Genomic DNA, 13,866 nt, shown 5'->3' on the forward strand with positions numbered 1-13,866 from the left:
ATTACGATCCTACATAAATATACATAATTAAACCCTCACTAAAAACGTTCAACATACACATCAATACACAAAAACTGCTGCTGCAAAAGTATTAATACCTATACAGGCCCCTATCAGCCTAATTTAAATATTACACACAAATAAGAAAATTACTATTATGTGGCCCATAACACCACAAATTTTTTTAAAAATAAAACAAATAAAATGCAACAAAATAAACATCGCAAACCATAAAATAATAATTACTGTTATACAAATATATCAATAATAATTTCATCCTAAATTCATAATAGACGGGCGCGGCAACGCGCGCCTTTCATGATCTAGTTTTTTTTTATAATCCATTTTGATTTATTGGCGCAATCTAGTAACAGTTGATGGGCCAGGCCCGCACATCTGACCCACGACGTTGTACCGAAAAGCCCACAACAAACACCTGGAGACGAAAGCCCACGCTGGACTCCTTGGTCATCCCATTCCCCTTGCTCCCGCCGTCGTCTCGGCTCCGCCGCCCTCCTCTCCGAGCGCCGCCTCCCACCCCACCAAACCCCATGGCGTTCGCTGCGCGGAGGAGCCTCGCTTCCCGCTTCTCCCGCCACCTTAACCGCGGCTTCCAATCACCAGTCCCGCACCTGACCTCCTTCCGCTCCAACGACGACGATCCCCCGAGCCCCTCCTCGCAGCCACTGCCACTCCCGTCATTCCGCTCCCCGGCCCCGCCCGCTTCCAGAGCGGCCCAAACCCTAAACCACCTCCTCCCCTTCTCTCTCCACCACTCGGGGCTACCCCGCCGCGGCTTCTCCTCCTCCGCCCCCGCCCCGGACCCACCCGGGGACGTTGATGTTGCTGCGAGCGTGCTTGTCGACGCCGCGGATGCGGTGGCTGCGTCGGTGCCGGCGCCGTTCCCGGGGGAGGTGGCAGCCGCCGCCACCGACTCCTTCTTCCCCGTCGCCGCGCTGCAGCACGTCATTGATACCATACATACCTTCACCGGGCTCAACTGGTAAGCTTAGCGATCTGTTTCCTTGTGTCGTGTGCTCGGTTTGCTCATATTCGCCTCTCATGTGGGATTTGGACTGGTGGTCAGGTGGGCTTGTATCGCGTTAACGACGGTGCTGATCCGGACCGCGACGATACCATTGCTGGTTAGCCAGCTGAAGTCCTCCCAGAAGCTAAATGTAAAGTGCCCTCGGTCTGATTCCGCGTGCATTTTCTAGCCCTTTTATTTGCTTCATGTGCTAGTGTACGTGTGGGTCAAAACCCTTGCAGATCTAAGTGTAAGGCTGCTTGCAGTTGGTGAACTGTGCTTTGCTTTGCTTATTTATAATCTGCTGCAGGAAAATAGCGAACTAGAGATAAGTTGGTTAAACAAACACCAAAATAGACAAAAGCTGGTTGGATAAGCTGGGTTATATCATAGTCCACCCCAATGTCCTAACTAGTGTCATTGGGGGAACATGTAATCACTGTCTTCCCTACATGACCAGACTACCAGATAAACACATGAGCAGTTGAGTTGTTGTAGCAGAGCGGTGAGGTGGTTAACTACCTCTCATGTAAATATTTGTGTTTTTCTGTTGTGCGAATTACTTGTTATTCATGCACATATAGTTCCCCAGTTCAGTTCCAAATCCTGCTTTACTATGAGATTTTTGGGTGTTACCAAGTACATAATCATGGTACTCAGTCTTGAAACCTTATCTTTACCACATGAAATCATATAGTGATGCAATTTGATGCAGTGCTGGTCCCTTCTGTCCAAAACACCTTCCCCTTGCACCGCGCTAATCTGTTTTTTTTTTTTTACTTTTTCTGTTTGTTTGTAATTTTGACTCTTTGTAGTATTTAAAATAGGCGCGTGCTAGGTGCCGGTCGGCCGGCCAAAATTTGGGCCGGTCGTCGTGCATCTGTTGTATGGAAACGTGTGCGGCTGTCCGATTTTGCCATCCACCTCTGCGCTTGCTGTAGACGCCAGACACTCCTTGCAGCAACGCTCGCGCACTGCCGGCAGCTCGTAGCAGCGTTTCCCCATTGACATGCTCTCTTGTGCCCCCCCTTCGGTTGCAGCTTTCCCATCGACGACCCACAACACCTTGCTCCACCATAGGCGGGTGTAGTGCTGCCTTTCAACAGTTGCAGTTGCTGTCAAGATGGTCGCAACTCCCACCGTGAGCGGTTGTAGCACGGTTAGTCGTTGGTTCCAGAAAAAATGACTGTGTCGTTCCAGCACCCCAAATCGCCAGTTCCAACATACTGAATAGCCGGTTCCAGCAACCAGAGATGCCGGTTGCAGCAAACGTCGTGGCGCATGGTCGTCGTCGTCGTAGCTTGCGGGCACCAAGGATGCAGCTTCTCACCATAGGCGGTTGCCAGTTCCAGCATCAGGAGTCTCCGATTGCAACATCCTCCACCACCGGCCCAATCACATCTACACCGGGCGCCGATCACATTTCCCCGCGCGTCGGTTGCAGCTTTCCCAACGACGGTTGGAGCTTCTGGCTCACCTGGTTGCAACTTCTAGGGGGTCGATGGTCACGGCAGCCCAGTGCGCCGTTTGTAGCTTCCTCATGCGCTGGTTGCAGCTTCCAGGGTCTCCGGTCACGGTGGCTCAGGCGTCGGTCGCAAAAGGAGGAGGGCGGACATGCCTTCGATGGCAGGGAGCAGGTGGGTGCTATTCTGCCTAAGAGAGAGATGGTGCGAGAGGAGGGGGATTGGGGGGAGAAGAGGACACACGTGAGGGGATAGGAAGATCGTCGTCGGTGGGCGGGGCCCATATAGGAGGCATGGCTCTCACGCCTGGGCTTGACCATCAAAGGCATGCGTGCGAGGCGACCAACCAATCTGTCGGCGTGTGCTGTTATGAAAGCAACTTGTATTACTAGGAGGCCAAAGGCACCATATATATGATGTACATGAGGATGCCAAAAGGCAAGGATACAAAAGGCCTAAGACCATCATCAATATAACTCTAACACCCCGCCTCAAACTCATGGTGGATCCACAACACTGAGTTTGGACAGGTGAAATCTATGTTGGGCTCTAGTTTGCGCCTTCGTGAAGAAATCCGCTAGGTGTAACTTGGAAGGCACATACTGAAGAGTAATAACATGATCCTGCACAACAACGCCCACTTAGAAAGCATCAACACCAATATGCTTGGTAAGCTCATGCTTCACGGGATCCCATGCAATACTGATAGCACCTATACTATCGGACAAGAGGGTGGTAGGTGTAGTAACAGAAACACCAAATCCTCCAGTACCCATGGTAACCAAGTCACCTCTGCTGTTAGAAGAGCCATAGCTCTCAGCTTGGCCTCTGCACTTCAACAAGAAACCGTAGTCTGTTTCTTCGTCTTCCAGGCAATGAGAGAACCACCAAGGAGAACATAGTAAGCAGAAAGTGAACGACCATCCAAAGGATCACTGACCCATGTAGCGTCTGAATAGGCCAGGAGTTGTAACGAGCTGGAACACGGAAAAAAGAGACGATGAGAGATCGTGCCACGAAGATATCGTAGAACACGAAGAAGGTGACTATAGTGAACTGAAGTGAGAGCAGAAACAAACTGACTCAGAATATGGACATGATAGGAGATATTTGGACGAGTGACAACAAGACAGACAAGACTCCCAACAAGATAGACAAGACTCCCAACAAGATGATGATAATGTGCCGGATTAGACAAGAGCTCACCATCAGAAGCACAAAGGTTAACATTGAGCTCCATAGGAGTCTCAGCAGTGCGCTCGTCACTAAGAGCCGCACGACCAAGAAGATCCTGGATATACCTTTCTTGGGAAACAGAAACCCATCGGAGGTGGAGGAAACCTCAATCCCAAGAAAGTAACGAAGAGGACCAAGATCAGACATATGAAACCTCTCACTGAGACGGGCCTTGACAATGGCAATGTACTCAGAATCGTCGCTAGTGATGATCATGTCATCAAAATGTAGAAGAAGAAGAGTGCGACCACGACAAAAAAGCTGGATAAACAACGTTGGATCACGAGCACTGGGCGAAAAAACAGCTGCAGTGACCACAGAGGCAAAATGCTCAAACCAAGCACGGGGGGCTTGCTTAAGGCCACATAGAGAGCGACGAAGACGACAAACCATACCGAAACTGAATACCAAGGTGGTGGCTGCATATAAACTTCCTCATGCAACTCACCATTAAGAAATACATTCTTAACTTGAAACTGAGACACGGACCACTGACGAACAGAGGCCACGACGAGAACTGTGCGGAAAGTGGTCATATGGGCCACAGGAGCAAAAGTCTCATCGTAATCACGACCATGCTCCTGCTGAAAGCCACCAGCCACAAGACCAGCTTTACAACGCTCAAGAGAACCATCAGAGCGAGTCTTAATCTTATAGACCCACTTACAAGTGATGGGACGAACACGGGGACGAAGAGAAACAAGGTTCCATGTGCCAGTGTGCTCAAGGGCAACAATCTCCTCTGCCATTGCAAACTGCCATTCAAGATGAACAATAGCATCTTGATAGGAAGTCGGCTCAAGAACGGTCTAAAGACCATAGTGAGAAGGAGAATATCGATCAAGGGTTGGACAAGCCCGAGAACGAAGACCATAAGTTGGGTGAGAGGAGGAAGACAACACACCAGAAATAGAGGGCGCATCAGTAGACTCACCCACAACACGTGAACGACGAGTGTAATGGAGAGGAAAGGACCGAAGAGGTGGAATCACTGAAGGTGGAGATGGGGAATGTATCGGTGATGAAGGTGGAGAAGAAGAAAGTATCAGTGATGAAGGTGGAGAGTCATGCGATGAGGGAGAAGAAACCATAGGAGAAGACAACGTTGGATCTGCAACAACGGGACGAGGACTAGGAATACTAGGCACTGCGGGAGGTGTATGCGAAAACGTAAGAAAAGAGATGTATTCGGTGGAAAAGGCCGAGGAGGATGGACATGGGTAGAAGGGACGAGTTTCATCAAAGGTCACATCCCGGGAAATACGCATCTGGCGACCAACATGCTGCCAACACCGATAGCTCTTATTCTCATAACTGTATCCGAGAAAGACACACTCAACATACTAGCGGTTAGTTTGGTGCGTTCATGAGGGGCAAGCAAAACATAGCAAACGCAACCAAACAAACAGAGCGCAGAATAATCAGGAGAAGGACCAGAAAGACGCTCGAGAGGAATACCACCTTGCAGAGCAGCAGATGGCTGAATGTTGATGAGATATGTGGAAGTGGTAACAACCTCATCCTAGAAGTGACGCGGGAGAGGCGGCGATCATCATCGCACGCATCGCCTCAAGAAGGTGACCATGCTTGCGCTCAGCCACACCATTCTGAGCATGAGCACCAGAGCAAGAGAACTGAGTACGAGTACCCTGCTCAGCAAGGAATCCTCGCAGCACATGGGAGATATACTCACGAGCTGAATCTGCACAGAAAACACGAATAGGAGTGAGAAACAGGGTATGAACCGTGGCATCAAGTTTTTTGTATATAGACAAGACCTCACTACGAGAAGACATAAAATAGATCCAAGTGTGTCGGTGCACTAAAGACTGGGGTCCTTAGTACCCCGGACTTGTGCACGGGTGTGGAGAGCCCTTGCCGGCGGAAGGCGACAAGACCAAGTCAAGAGGCAACCTCCGAAGATATCAAGGCCCCGGCAAGCCTGTCTTGCCGGGAGGAAGGCCAAGTATACGCCCTTCTGGGCAGACGAGACGAGGCTTGCCGGGATGACATCCGAAGCCATCCGACAAGCCCCCTTTGCAGGGATGGGAGCTCAAGGCCCCGGCAAGCCCCCTTGCCGGGATGACAGGCCTGGCTACTGGCTGGTGACCGCCCAAAGCCACAGTGCCACCGCCCCCGCTGGTGCTAGCGCGTTCCACAAGCGCCAGCACAACGTCCAGGTGTCGGAACACCTGGACACGTGTTCGCACCAACATCTTGCGGACATCGACGAGACGTGCATTAAATGCACCTGACAGCGGTAGATACATAAGCACCGCTCTAGGTTCATTGTAACTCCCTCGCGAACCTACCACCGGACATTGTAGGCGACCCCTTCGCCTATAAAAAGAGACCCTTGGCTCATTGCTAGGGGTTGGACTTTTTGGAGATCAAGCTCTGTGGACATCATCCCGGAACAGGATCAACTATCATTGTAACGATCAACAACTTAACGTTAATAGGACCAGACAGGCAGGACGTAGGGTTTTACGCGTAAGCGGCCCGAACCTGGGTAAAAAGCTTGCCGGGTGCTGGTAGCTAGGTCTGCTCTTGGCGCCACCTTCCCGCCCTACGATCACAAAAGGGTTTCCCGTGGATTCCCATAGGTGTCGACCTCGCGATCGCCAACATCTTTGGTGCGCCAGGTAGGGGCGGGGAGTCTGGCCGGAGTTCGGGCGGAGCTCCGCGCCGGATCCTTCGAAGCTGAGCACCACGCCGCGGCTTCCCCGTTAACGGGGCATCGTGGCGGACGCTCTGTTCTGCTACGGCTTCCCGAGGCCCGCGCTGCCGCGCGAGCGCAAGGCAGGGAGGCGGAGGCTCCAAGGGCGGCGCCGTTGGGCCGGTGTGCCGCTCGGGGGCCAACACGCGGCTGTCGAGTGCGTGCTGGAGGGAAGACGAAGCCAATCAAGCCCCCAGAGCCCATCAGAGCATCGAGGGCCAGCGCCAAGCAGTGTGCCCGTGCGACGATCGTGAACAGAACACGAATCAAAGTCGAGAATGACCCTACAGCTAGAGTCAACAATCTGACCACCAGATATGAGCTGCATGGTAAGTCGGGGAACATGAGCGACAGAGGGAACATGAAATGAAGAAGTGCTAAGAGTGCCTCGACTAGCTACAGGGAGGGGAGTGCCAACAACCGTAAGAACACGAACATGAGACTCGACTCGACGGGTTGAAAGGAGGTCAAAGTGGAAGAATCATCAGTCATATGAAAAGACGCTTCAGTATCAAGAATCCATGGGGATGTACCTGGATGAGTAGAAGGTGGTTTCTCAGTGCCAGAAGAGTCAGTCATAGAACTTGCAGAACCTGTCGGTGAAGAATCCCAAGCAGCAAGCAGGCATTGCAGCTGCACAATCTCATGCGCAGACAGGGAGATGGCGGAAGATGTCGAGGTAGAAACACTTGCCGACGATGAGCAGTCACCACTCGTGAAAGCCACGTGTAGAGTCGACTGAGAGTAGCGAGTCGGCGTAGAGCCACATGTGGAAGCCACTTGAGGAGTTGATCTAGAGCAGAGTCGACGAATGGCGACCAACACGTCCAGGAAAATACGGTATAGGGGATAATGTCACAGACGGACAAGCACCAAGCACCAATCGACGACGCGTGTGCGAGACGGGATCGGTATAGGGAACACCGTCGGAAGTATGCGGGCAACGACGGTGATGCCGGTCTGACGGAAACATCATATCCTCTTTTTTCTTTTTTTTCTTTTCTTTTTGTTCTTTTTTTTTACAAGTAGGTCAACTCAACCTGAGGAGGTCCTCGTGCGGCCCGTCAAATACGACGACAACCACAGAGCGAGCGGCCTTGGAGGACGCCAACCGGGGTGGAGGGGTGCCCCGGACCTAGAGTATGCGGTGGTAGACCCCGAGAAGGCCGGCGGCGGGGTTGGAGGAGCAGCGGAGCAGCCGAAGATATCCAAGCAACAGAGGAATACCGAGAGACGGGCACACGGTAGAGGAGCAGCCAGGTCGCGCCGGTGGGCTGCTGAAGAGTAGCCGGGCTGCGCCGTGCCGCTGGGTGATGGATCCCGGCGGCAAAGCCGGTGGAGCAAAGCCCCCAATACAGTCAAGAGAAACCCGATGGACTTGGACAAGATGTCTGGCCGTGTCGAACAAAATGCAGGGCAGCCCGATGGGAGACCCTTGGCTCAATCCAGAGGCAGGACTGCTTGAATCGGGACTGGGAGCAGCTGAATCCGGCGGGCGCTCATGGAGGTACGTGCAGGCAGGATCCAGCGACTTGGGTCACAACGACCGCAAGCAGGCAAGGAGCACTTCGATCTGGAGCCAAGCGCCTCAAGCGCGGGGGTCGTCAAGGAGACAACAACAAGGACGATGTGAGAGATCTGATCAGGAAGAGCAAAAAGGAACCTAAGGCTCTAATGCCACGTTATGAAAGCAAGTTGTATTATTAGGAGGCCAAAGCCACCATATATATGATGTACATGCGGATGCCAAAAGGCAAGAATACAAAAGACCAATGGCCATCATCAATATAACTCTAACATGTGCAAGCACGACACCGCCCTTTTTAGTTCGGCCGGGGACTGATCACACTAAGTCTCGAAGGGCGTCATGATCCGGCAAGGATGCAACACAACAAACATGATGCGAGAGCTATCTAGGTTGAGGCCATGTAGACGTTTAACACCCTACTCCTGCTATGTTTGGTATTGCAATGTTGGAGATGAACAGTACACTGGTTACAATGTATGTGGTTGAGTGCTAATGGGTCGATCCCTCTTCTATGTAGTAGTCTCTTTCCTTTTATAGTGGCTCCACTCCTCCCCTCTCTCCGATAGGGTTGCCACCTAGCCTGTAGAATAGTGGGTCGCCGTCTGTACTGCGTTGATGTGACGGGGCATGCCTCCCTGCCCACGTCAGACAGGTTGAATAGGACGCTCCTGTAGCTGACCACTGGGTGGGTGGCGCCCTACCGCCCCCTGTAGCTGACCACAGGGCGGGCGGCACCGTACCAGCGTGCGGTGTCAAAAGGTGGACACTTCGCATCCAATCATGGCAGTTGACGCTGGCCACTGTAGTGTAGTGGTGGACATTTAATGCCTCTGACAGATTGATTCTCCTGTTCCTTCAGGGAGAAGGAAATCGCTTCGTGGGAGATGGTGCTTCTCTGGCAATACTCCGGGAAGCGCTTGGCGGGGCTGGAGCCCCGCCAACCAAGAAGCAGTTGCTGCACCATCCCGGCGCTTTCCTCCTTGTTGGGTGGCTCTTCCTGGTGCAAGCCGACGCGATGGTGCTTGTTGGGTGCCACTGTCAAGGTCCATGATCCGCCGGCCCATGGTACCTGGTTTCCACTGGGACGAGAGATTCTAAACATTTACCTTTAAAATACTGCATTCTAATCAGCAAAGTCTTCTATGCATCATGGAGATGCTATTTCAACGCTACGCGTAGGCCGGTTGATAATTTAGATAGATCTGCCGTCTCCTAGACTGTCGGATGGAGGCAGATGTAACTGTTAGATCTTGCAACAAGCTCAATGTTGCGCTCGTCTCTCTGCAACAACGATCTTGTTGCAATCTTTTTTTTTTCCTTTGATCTCTGCAACAACGACTTTGTTGCACTCATCTCTCTGCAACAACTGCCTTGTTGTAAATCCTTTTTTCGTCCTGTATCTGCAACAATGACCTTGTTGCGCTCGGTCTTCTGCAATAAGAGCCTTGCTGCAGAAACTTACTTCGAACCATTTTCTTTCTTGAAACTTTCTTCCCTCAGATTTCTGCAACAGAGGTGTTGTTGCAGAGTCGGCATGTTTGTTTTCTTTTCTGAACCTTTAGGGCAGCGCTACGCGTCCGTCGGATGATAAATTAATCAGATCGGCCGCCTCGGCAGCCGCCGGATACTGCACGAAACAGCCGTCCAATCTACCGTCCCACTCAGCCAAGGACCTTTGCAACATCTACCATGTTGCGTTCATGGGCTTTGAAACAAGAAGAGAACAGCTAACCAAGACAGACCACACCTAAGCTGCGGGACCAAGCGAACCTGTTTTTTTTTTTCTTGTGAAACAAGACCTGTGTTGCATAAACCTTCTGAAACAAGGCCCTTGTTGCAGAAATAAAACCTTCACAACGAACCTTTTTTGCTTTCTGAAACAAGGTCTCTTCTACAGAAATCTTCTGAAACAAGACCCTTGTTGCGGAAAAAAAACTGTCTGCGCTGGACTTTGGCCAGCCTGAACGCTCGATCAGGATTAATCTAACGGCTAGACAGGCGGCGGACACGGAGCGTGCATCAGCCGGTTGAAGTGTAGAGTTTTCCATTTCTCATACCTGTTCATCAGCGGCTTGGCCGTGCCCCATGCTTTCTTTCAGCCCGGAAGCTTGAACTAATTTTGAACCGCTTCATAGATAAATGATTACAAGACACCATTTTTCTTACTTAAAGAGTTAAAGTAATCCATTTGATATTTTTAATTGAAAAAAAATATGTGTACATGCTTCGGGCTGGGCTGCTCCATGCTTGGGATTGGCTTTTTTGGTAGGCTGTTTCAAGTATGGCCCATGGTTTTAACATGTCTTGTATTCATAAGATATCTTTAGCAAGTCACTTGCTATCACTGTATTTAGTTTAGTTCTTTACTCTTTTAGTCTTCCGAGGATTTATTTATTTGTCGGTAGTACTTTAGTAGTTAAGGAGTGATTTTCCTTCATGTAAATTATCAGCTGATTATTTCTTTCTTTCAAACCTGTCCAACTTTCAGGCAATAAAACCTGAGATGGAAGCCATTAAGGATGCAATGGATGTGAGATATTGTGCTTTTGTTGGATAGAATATACTATGTATTGCCAACTCATGGGAGAGTGGGTCATGGAGAACAGTTATTTAACTTCTGCTACTTAGATACTTCATGCAGCTCATGCTTTAACCTTTCAAGTTTATTTCATACAGAGTACAGATCCAAAATCAGCGTTAGAGGGGAAGTATAAAATGACCGCACTCTTTCAAAAGTACGTAACCTTTCTTAGATTATTCTTGTCTTTATTTTGATGAAAATGACAACTGATGTCTATTTCCTGGTTAATATATACTATCCATGGTCTAAAAATTATGTTAGCCAGGTTTTTTAATCTTTAACTATTTTTGTGTTAAATGAGCATGTTAAAATTTTTGGGAACACATTACTCACTATTGAACACATTGTGAAGATAGTTTTTTTAATGTGGTGCATGATGTATTAGAAATACTGCTCTTTGGTGCAGTTCCTCTAACTTTTGGTATTTTTTCTTCAGGCATGGTGTTAGTCCATTTAGTCCACTAAAAGGAATCCTAATCCAAGGCCCAATGTTCATGAGCTTTTTCTTTGCTGTGAGTACTTCATCTTTCTGCCCATCTGATTGTTCCATGTTATACTATCTGTTGACGAAAATAAATTTGTATTATTTACCTTGCTGTTTTTCTGATTGTAGATAAATAACATGGTTGAGAAAGTCCCTTCAATGAAAGGAGGAGGAGTATTTTGGTTTACTGATCTGACAACCCCAGATCCTCTTTACATCTGTCCTGTGTTAGCAGCACTGACCTTCTTGGCCACAGTGGAGGTATGCAGTTTGTCTGGTGTGATTATGGTGTCTGTATCTGTCCATGACTGTGCATTTAAACTTGGTGTGCCTTCTTGCTTGCATGCTTAGTGTTGTAGGATTTAGGGGTGATCATTTTATTGTACAATCCAGACATGAATTTCCTTATGTTTCTGTTCTATAGCATCATTGTGCATAAGCATGTATCCCTGTCAAATGGTGCATTCGTCTGTAACACTTACAAAGGTAAACAAACTCTTCATGTCTGCATCCAGTTAGCGACTCTGCTTTCATGGCACCTTTTTTTTACTGAACATCCAGAATTTCTTACCGCTGCTTGATTTTTTTACTGTGCTGGCTACTTTATTTTCCAGTACCGCACCCTAATATAGTGAATATATTGTGTTATGTCAGCTTAACCTGCAGGAAGGAATGGAGGGCAATTCTATGGCCGGTAAAATGAAGACATTTTCTAGAGGAATGGCACTCATGACTGTCCCATTCACAATGAATTTTGCCAAGGTATAGCAACATTGAGATCTTTCACCAATGGGTATTTTCTAAAGGAGCTAGTTAAGTGTGCTAAATATATCCATTTTCACAGTATTCAACAATTTTGTCCTAATCTCCTAATGGTTTCTCTTTCTCCAGGGAATTTTCTGTTACTGGATCACGTCGAACTTGTTCTCCCTCGGATATGGTATTGGTGAGTATGTTTCGAGTCTTTTAAGAACTGAGACAACGACGATTGCTGCAAGGCATTATGTTCTGTTTGATGGTCTAATACTCCCTCTGTCCGGAATTACTTGTCGCACAAATGGGTAAAAAAGGATGCTAGAACTAAAATACATCTAGATTCATCCATTCTTATGACAAGTATTTCTGGACGGATGGTGTAGCTCATAATATGTGATACTTTAATTTTTTTATTAATCAGTTATGCGTCGACCCGCCGTGAGGAAGTTGTTTAATCTTCCTGCTTTGGAAGCTCCGTCTGCACCCGCACTGAGTTCAGCCGTGAATATGTTTGGTGGATCCAAGGCAGTATCTTCAGCAAGTTCACCTTTAGCACTCACGGCAGCCCAGCAATCTTCTTTGGAGAAACCTGATGCTGCCGCTCTTGGGTATCGGGTAAAAAATCTTGAAAAGAAGGGCAAATCTAAAGGCAAATCTCGGAAGCGCAGGTAAACCATGCGGCAATAGGAGCTTAGTGAGAGAAAAAAAAACCATTTTGACCTCGTGGACGGTTGAGACTTGATTTGTCCTGACATGGTGCTAAGATTTGATTTTGCACAAGGAGGCTGCCATTGTTTCTTCATCACATTGTGGGGTTGCTGTAGCCTTCTTCAGTGAATAAGAGCGATTTTGATATCATAATAGTTTATACACAAATGTAATTTGAGCAAGTTGCAATAATTAATCTTGGTGTTCATCTTCCGTAAATGGAGATTAACCAGTTCCACTGCAGTTTTAGAGAGCCTGGGTGACAAAATGGGGTAAACTATGATGATCGTGTTTGTATCTTGTATGCACTTTTACGCTTACTGGAGTATACGGGAGTATTTGTTGCATCTGCTAGTGCTACTGTGGTTTTATGTACCAATGACAACGGGGCCGTTTGGTTCATGCCGCCGCCTCGCCATATCAGGGGCCCACCCAATATATTGGCGGACGTTTCGACCGTGCAAGGGCGCAGAACTGAACGCAGTGACTGATATTTTGGCATGGCGTCCGGGCTTCGATCCAAATGCTATCCTGTGGCTTGAGTCAACGCCAAAATTTTGGCATGGCCAACCGCTGGCCACGATCCAAACAGCCCCTATATTTGTTCACCTTCTTAATGTTTTCAGACCTACCAAACGATCACTCCTTCCAGAATAACATGAGCGTGTGCTTTCTTTCAGTTGTTGGTAAGATGTTGTTGGTCTTTTTTCATAAAGAGAATTCCTTATTTAACAATGGCTTAAATTTGTGTGTTCTATTTAACACTGCAAAAAAATTTCTTCCTTATGTAACATCAACACTAAAATTTGTTTCCTTTCTAACATTTCTGTCCATTTTGATCATTAACGATGTTCCCTTCGAAATACAAAACTAATGCCACAGATGAATTTCTTGGATTTTTCTCCTTGGCACAGCTCGACTTGTGAAAAGATAGGGGCTTGACTGAATAAGAACAGGCTGTGCGCTGGTCTCTCTTCTTCCATAAGACAGAGAAGAGTAGTCGACGTCGGCGAGCAACGGCGACGACAACATGCGAGTGAGGTGGTGGCGGGCCTGCGGAACACTATGGGGGTCCACTGGGTAGGGGATGGCGACGAAGCGAGGCACTTGAGCTAGCTGCTCTTGGCCATGGCGGACCTGACAAGAGCGGCAAGGGGAGCAAGGCGAGGCTAGGCGCAAGCCTTGGGTGCTGCGGGGCACGGGCGAGTGCTGCGAGGTGCTCGGCAGCTACACAGCGAGCACATGTTCTAGAGTGGAGGAAAAACTCGTGCATCTCCTCTCTGAAGAATATTCAGAGAGTTGCAGCAGAGTGCGGGGAGCATGGGCATGGCATGATCAAACGTCCACATCGCGACTCTAACACC

General features: G+C 48.8%; 1 protein-coding gene across 1 annotated transcript; it reads left to right on the forward strand.

Moving 5' to 3' along the window:
• Nucleotides 1–456: 456 nt before the first annotated feature.
• LOC123434916 (mitochondrial inner membrane protein OXA1-like) lies at nt 457–12,849 on the forward strand. The gene is made up of 9 exons (XM_045115542.1): nt 457–1,003; nt 1,088–1,178; nt 10,462–10,503; nt 10,650–10,708; nt 10,991–11,066; nt 11,168–11,299; nt 11,693–11,800; nt 11,930–11,984; nt 12,216–12,849. The coding sequence occupies exons 1-9, from the start codon at nt 552–554 to the stop codon at nt 12,464–12,466; spliced, it is 1,266 nt and encodes a 421-aa protein (XP_044971477.1). The 5' UTR covers nt 457–551; the 3' UTR covers nt 12,467–12,849.
• The last annotated feature ends 1,017 nt before the right edge of the window (nt 12,850–13,866 follow it).

Source organism: Hordeum vulgare, chromosome 1H (assembly GCF_904849725.1).
Source record: "Hordeum vulgare subsp. vulgare chromosome 1H, MorexV3_pseudomolecules_assembly, whole genome shotgun sequence".
NCBI lineage: Eukaryota > Viridiplantae > Streptophyta > Magnoliopsida > Poales > Poaceae > Hordeum > Hordeum vulgare.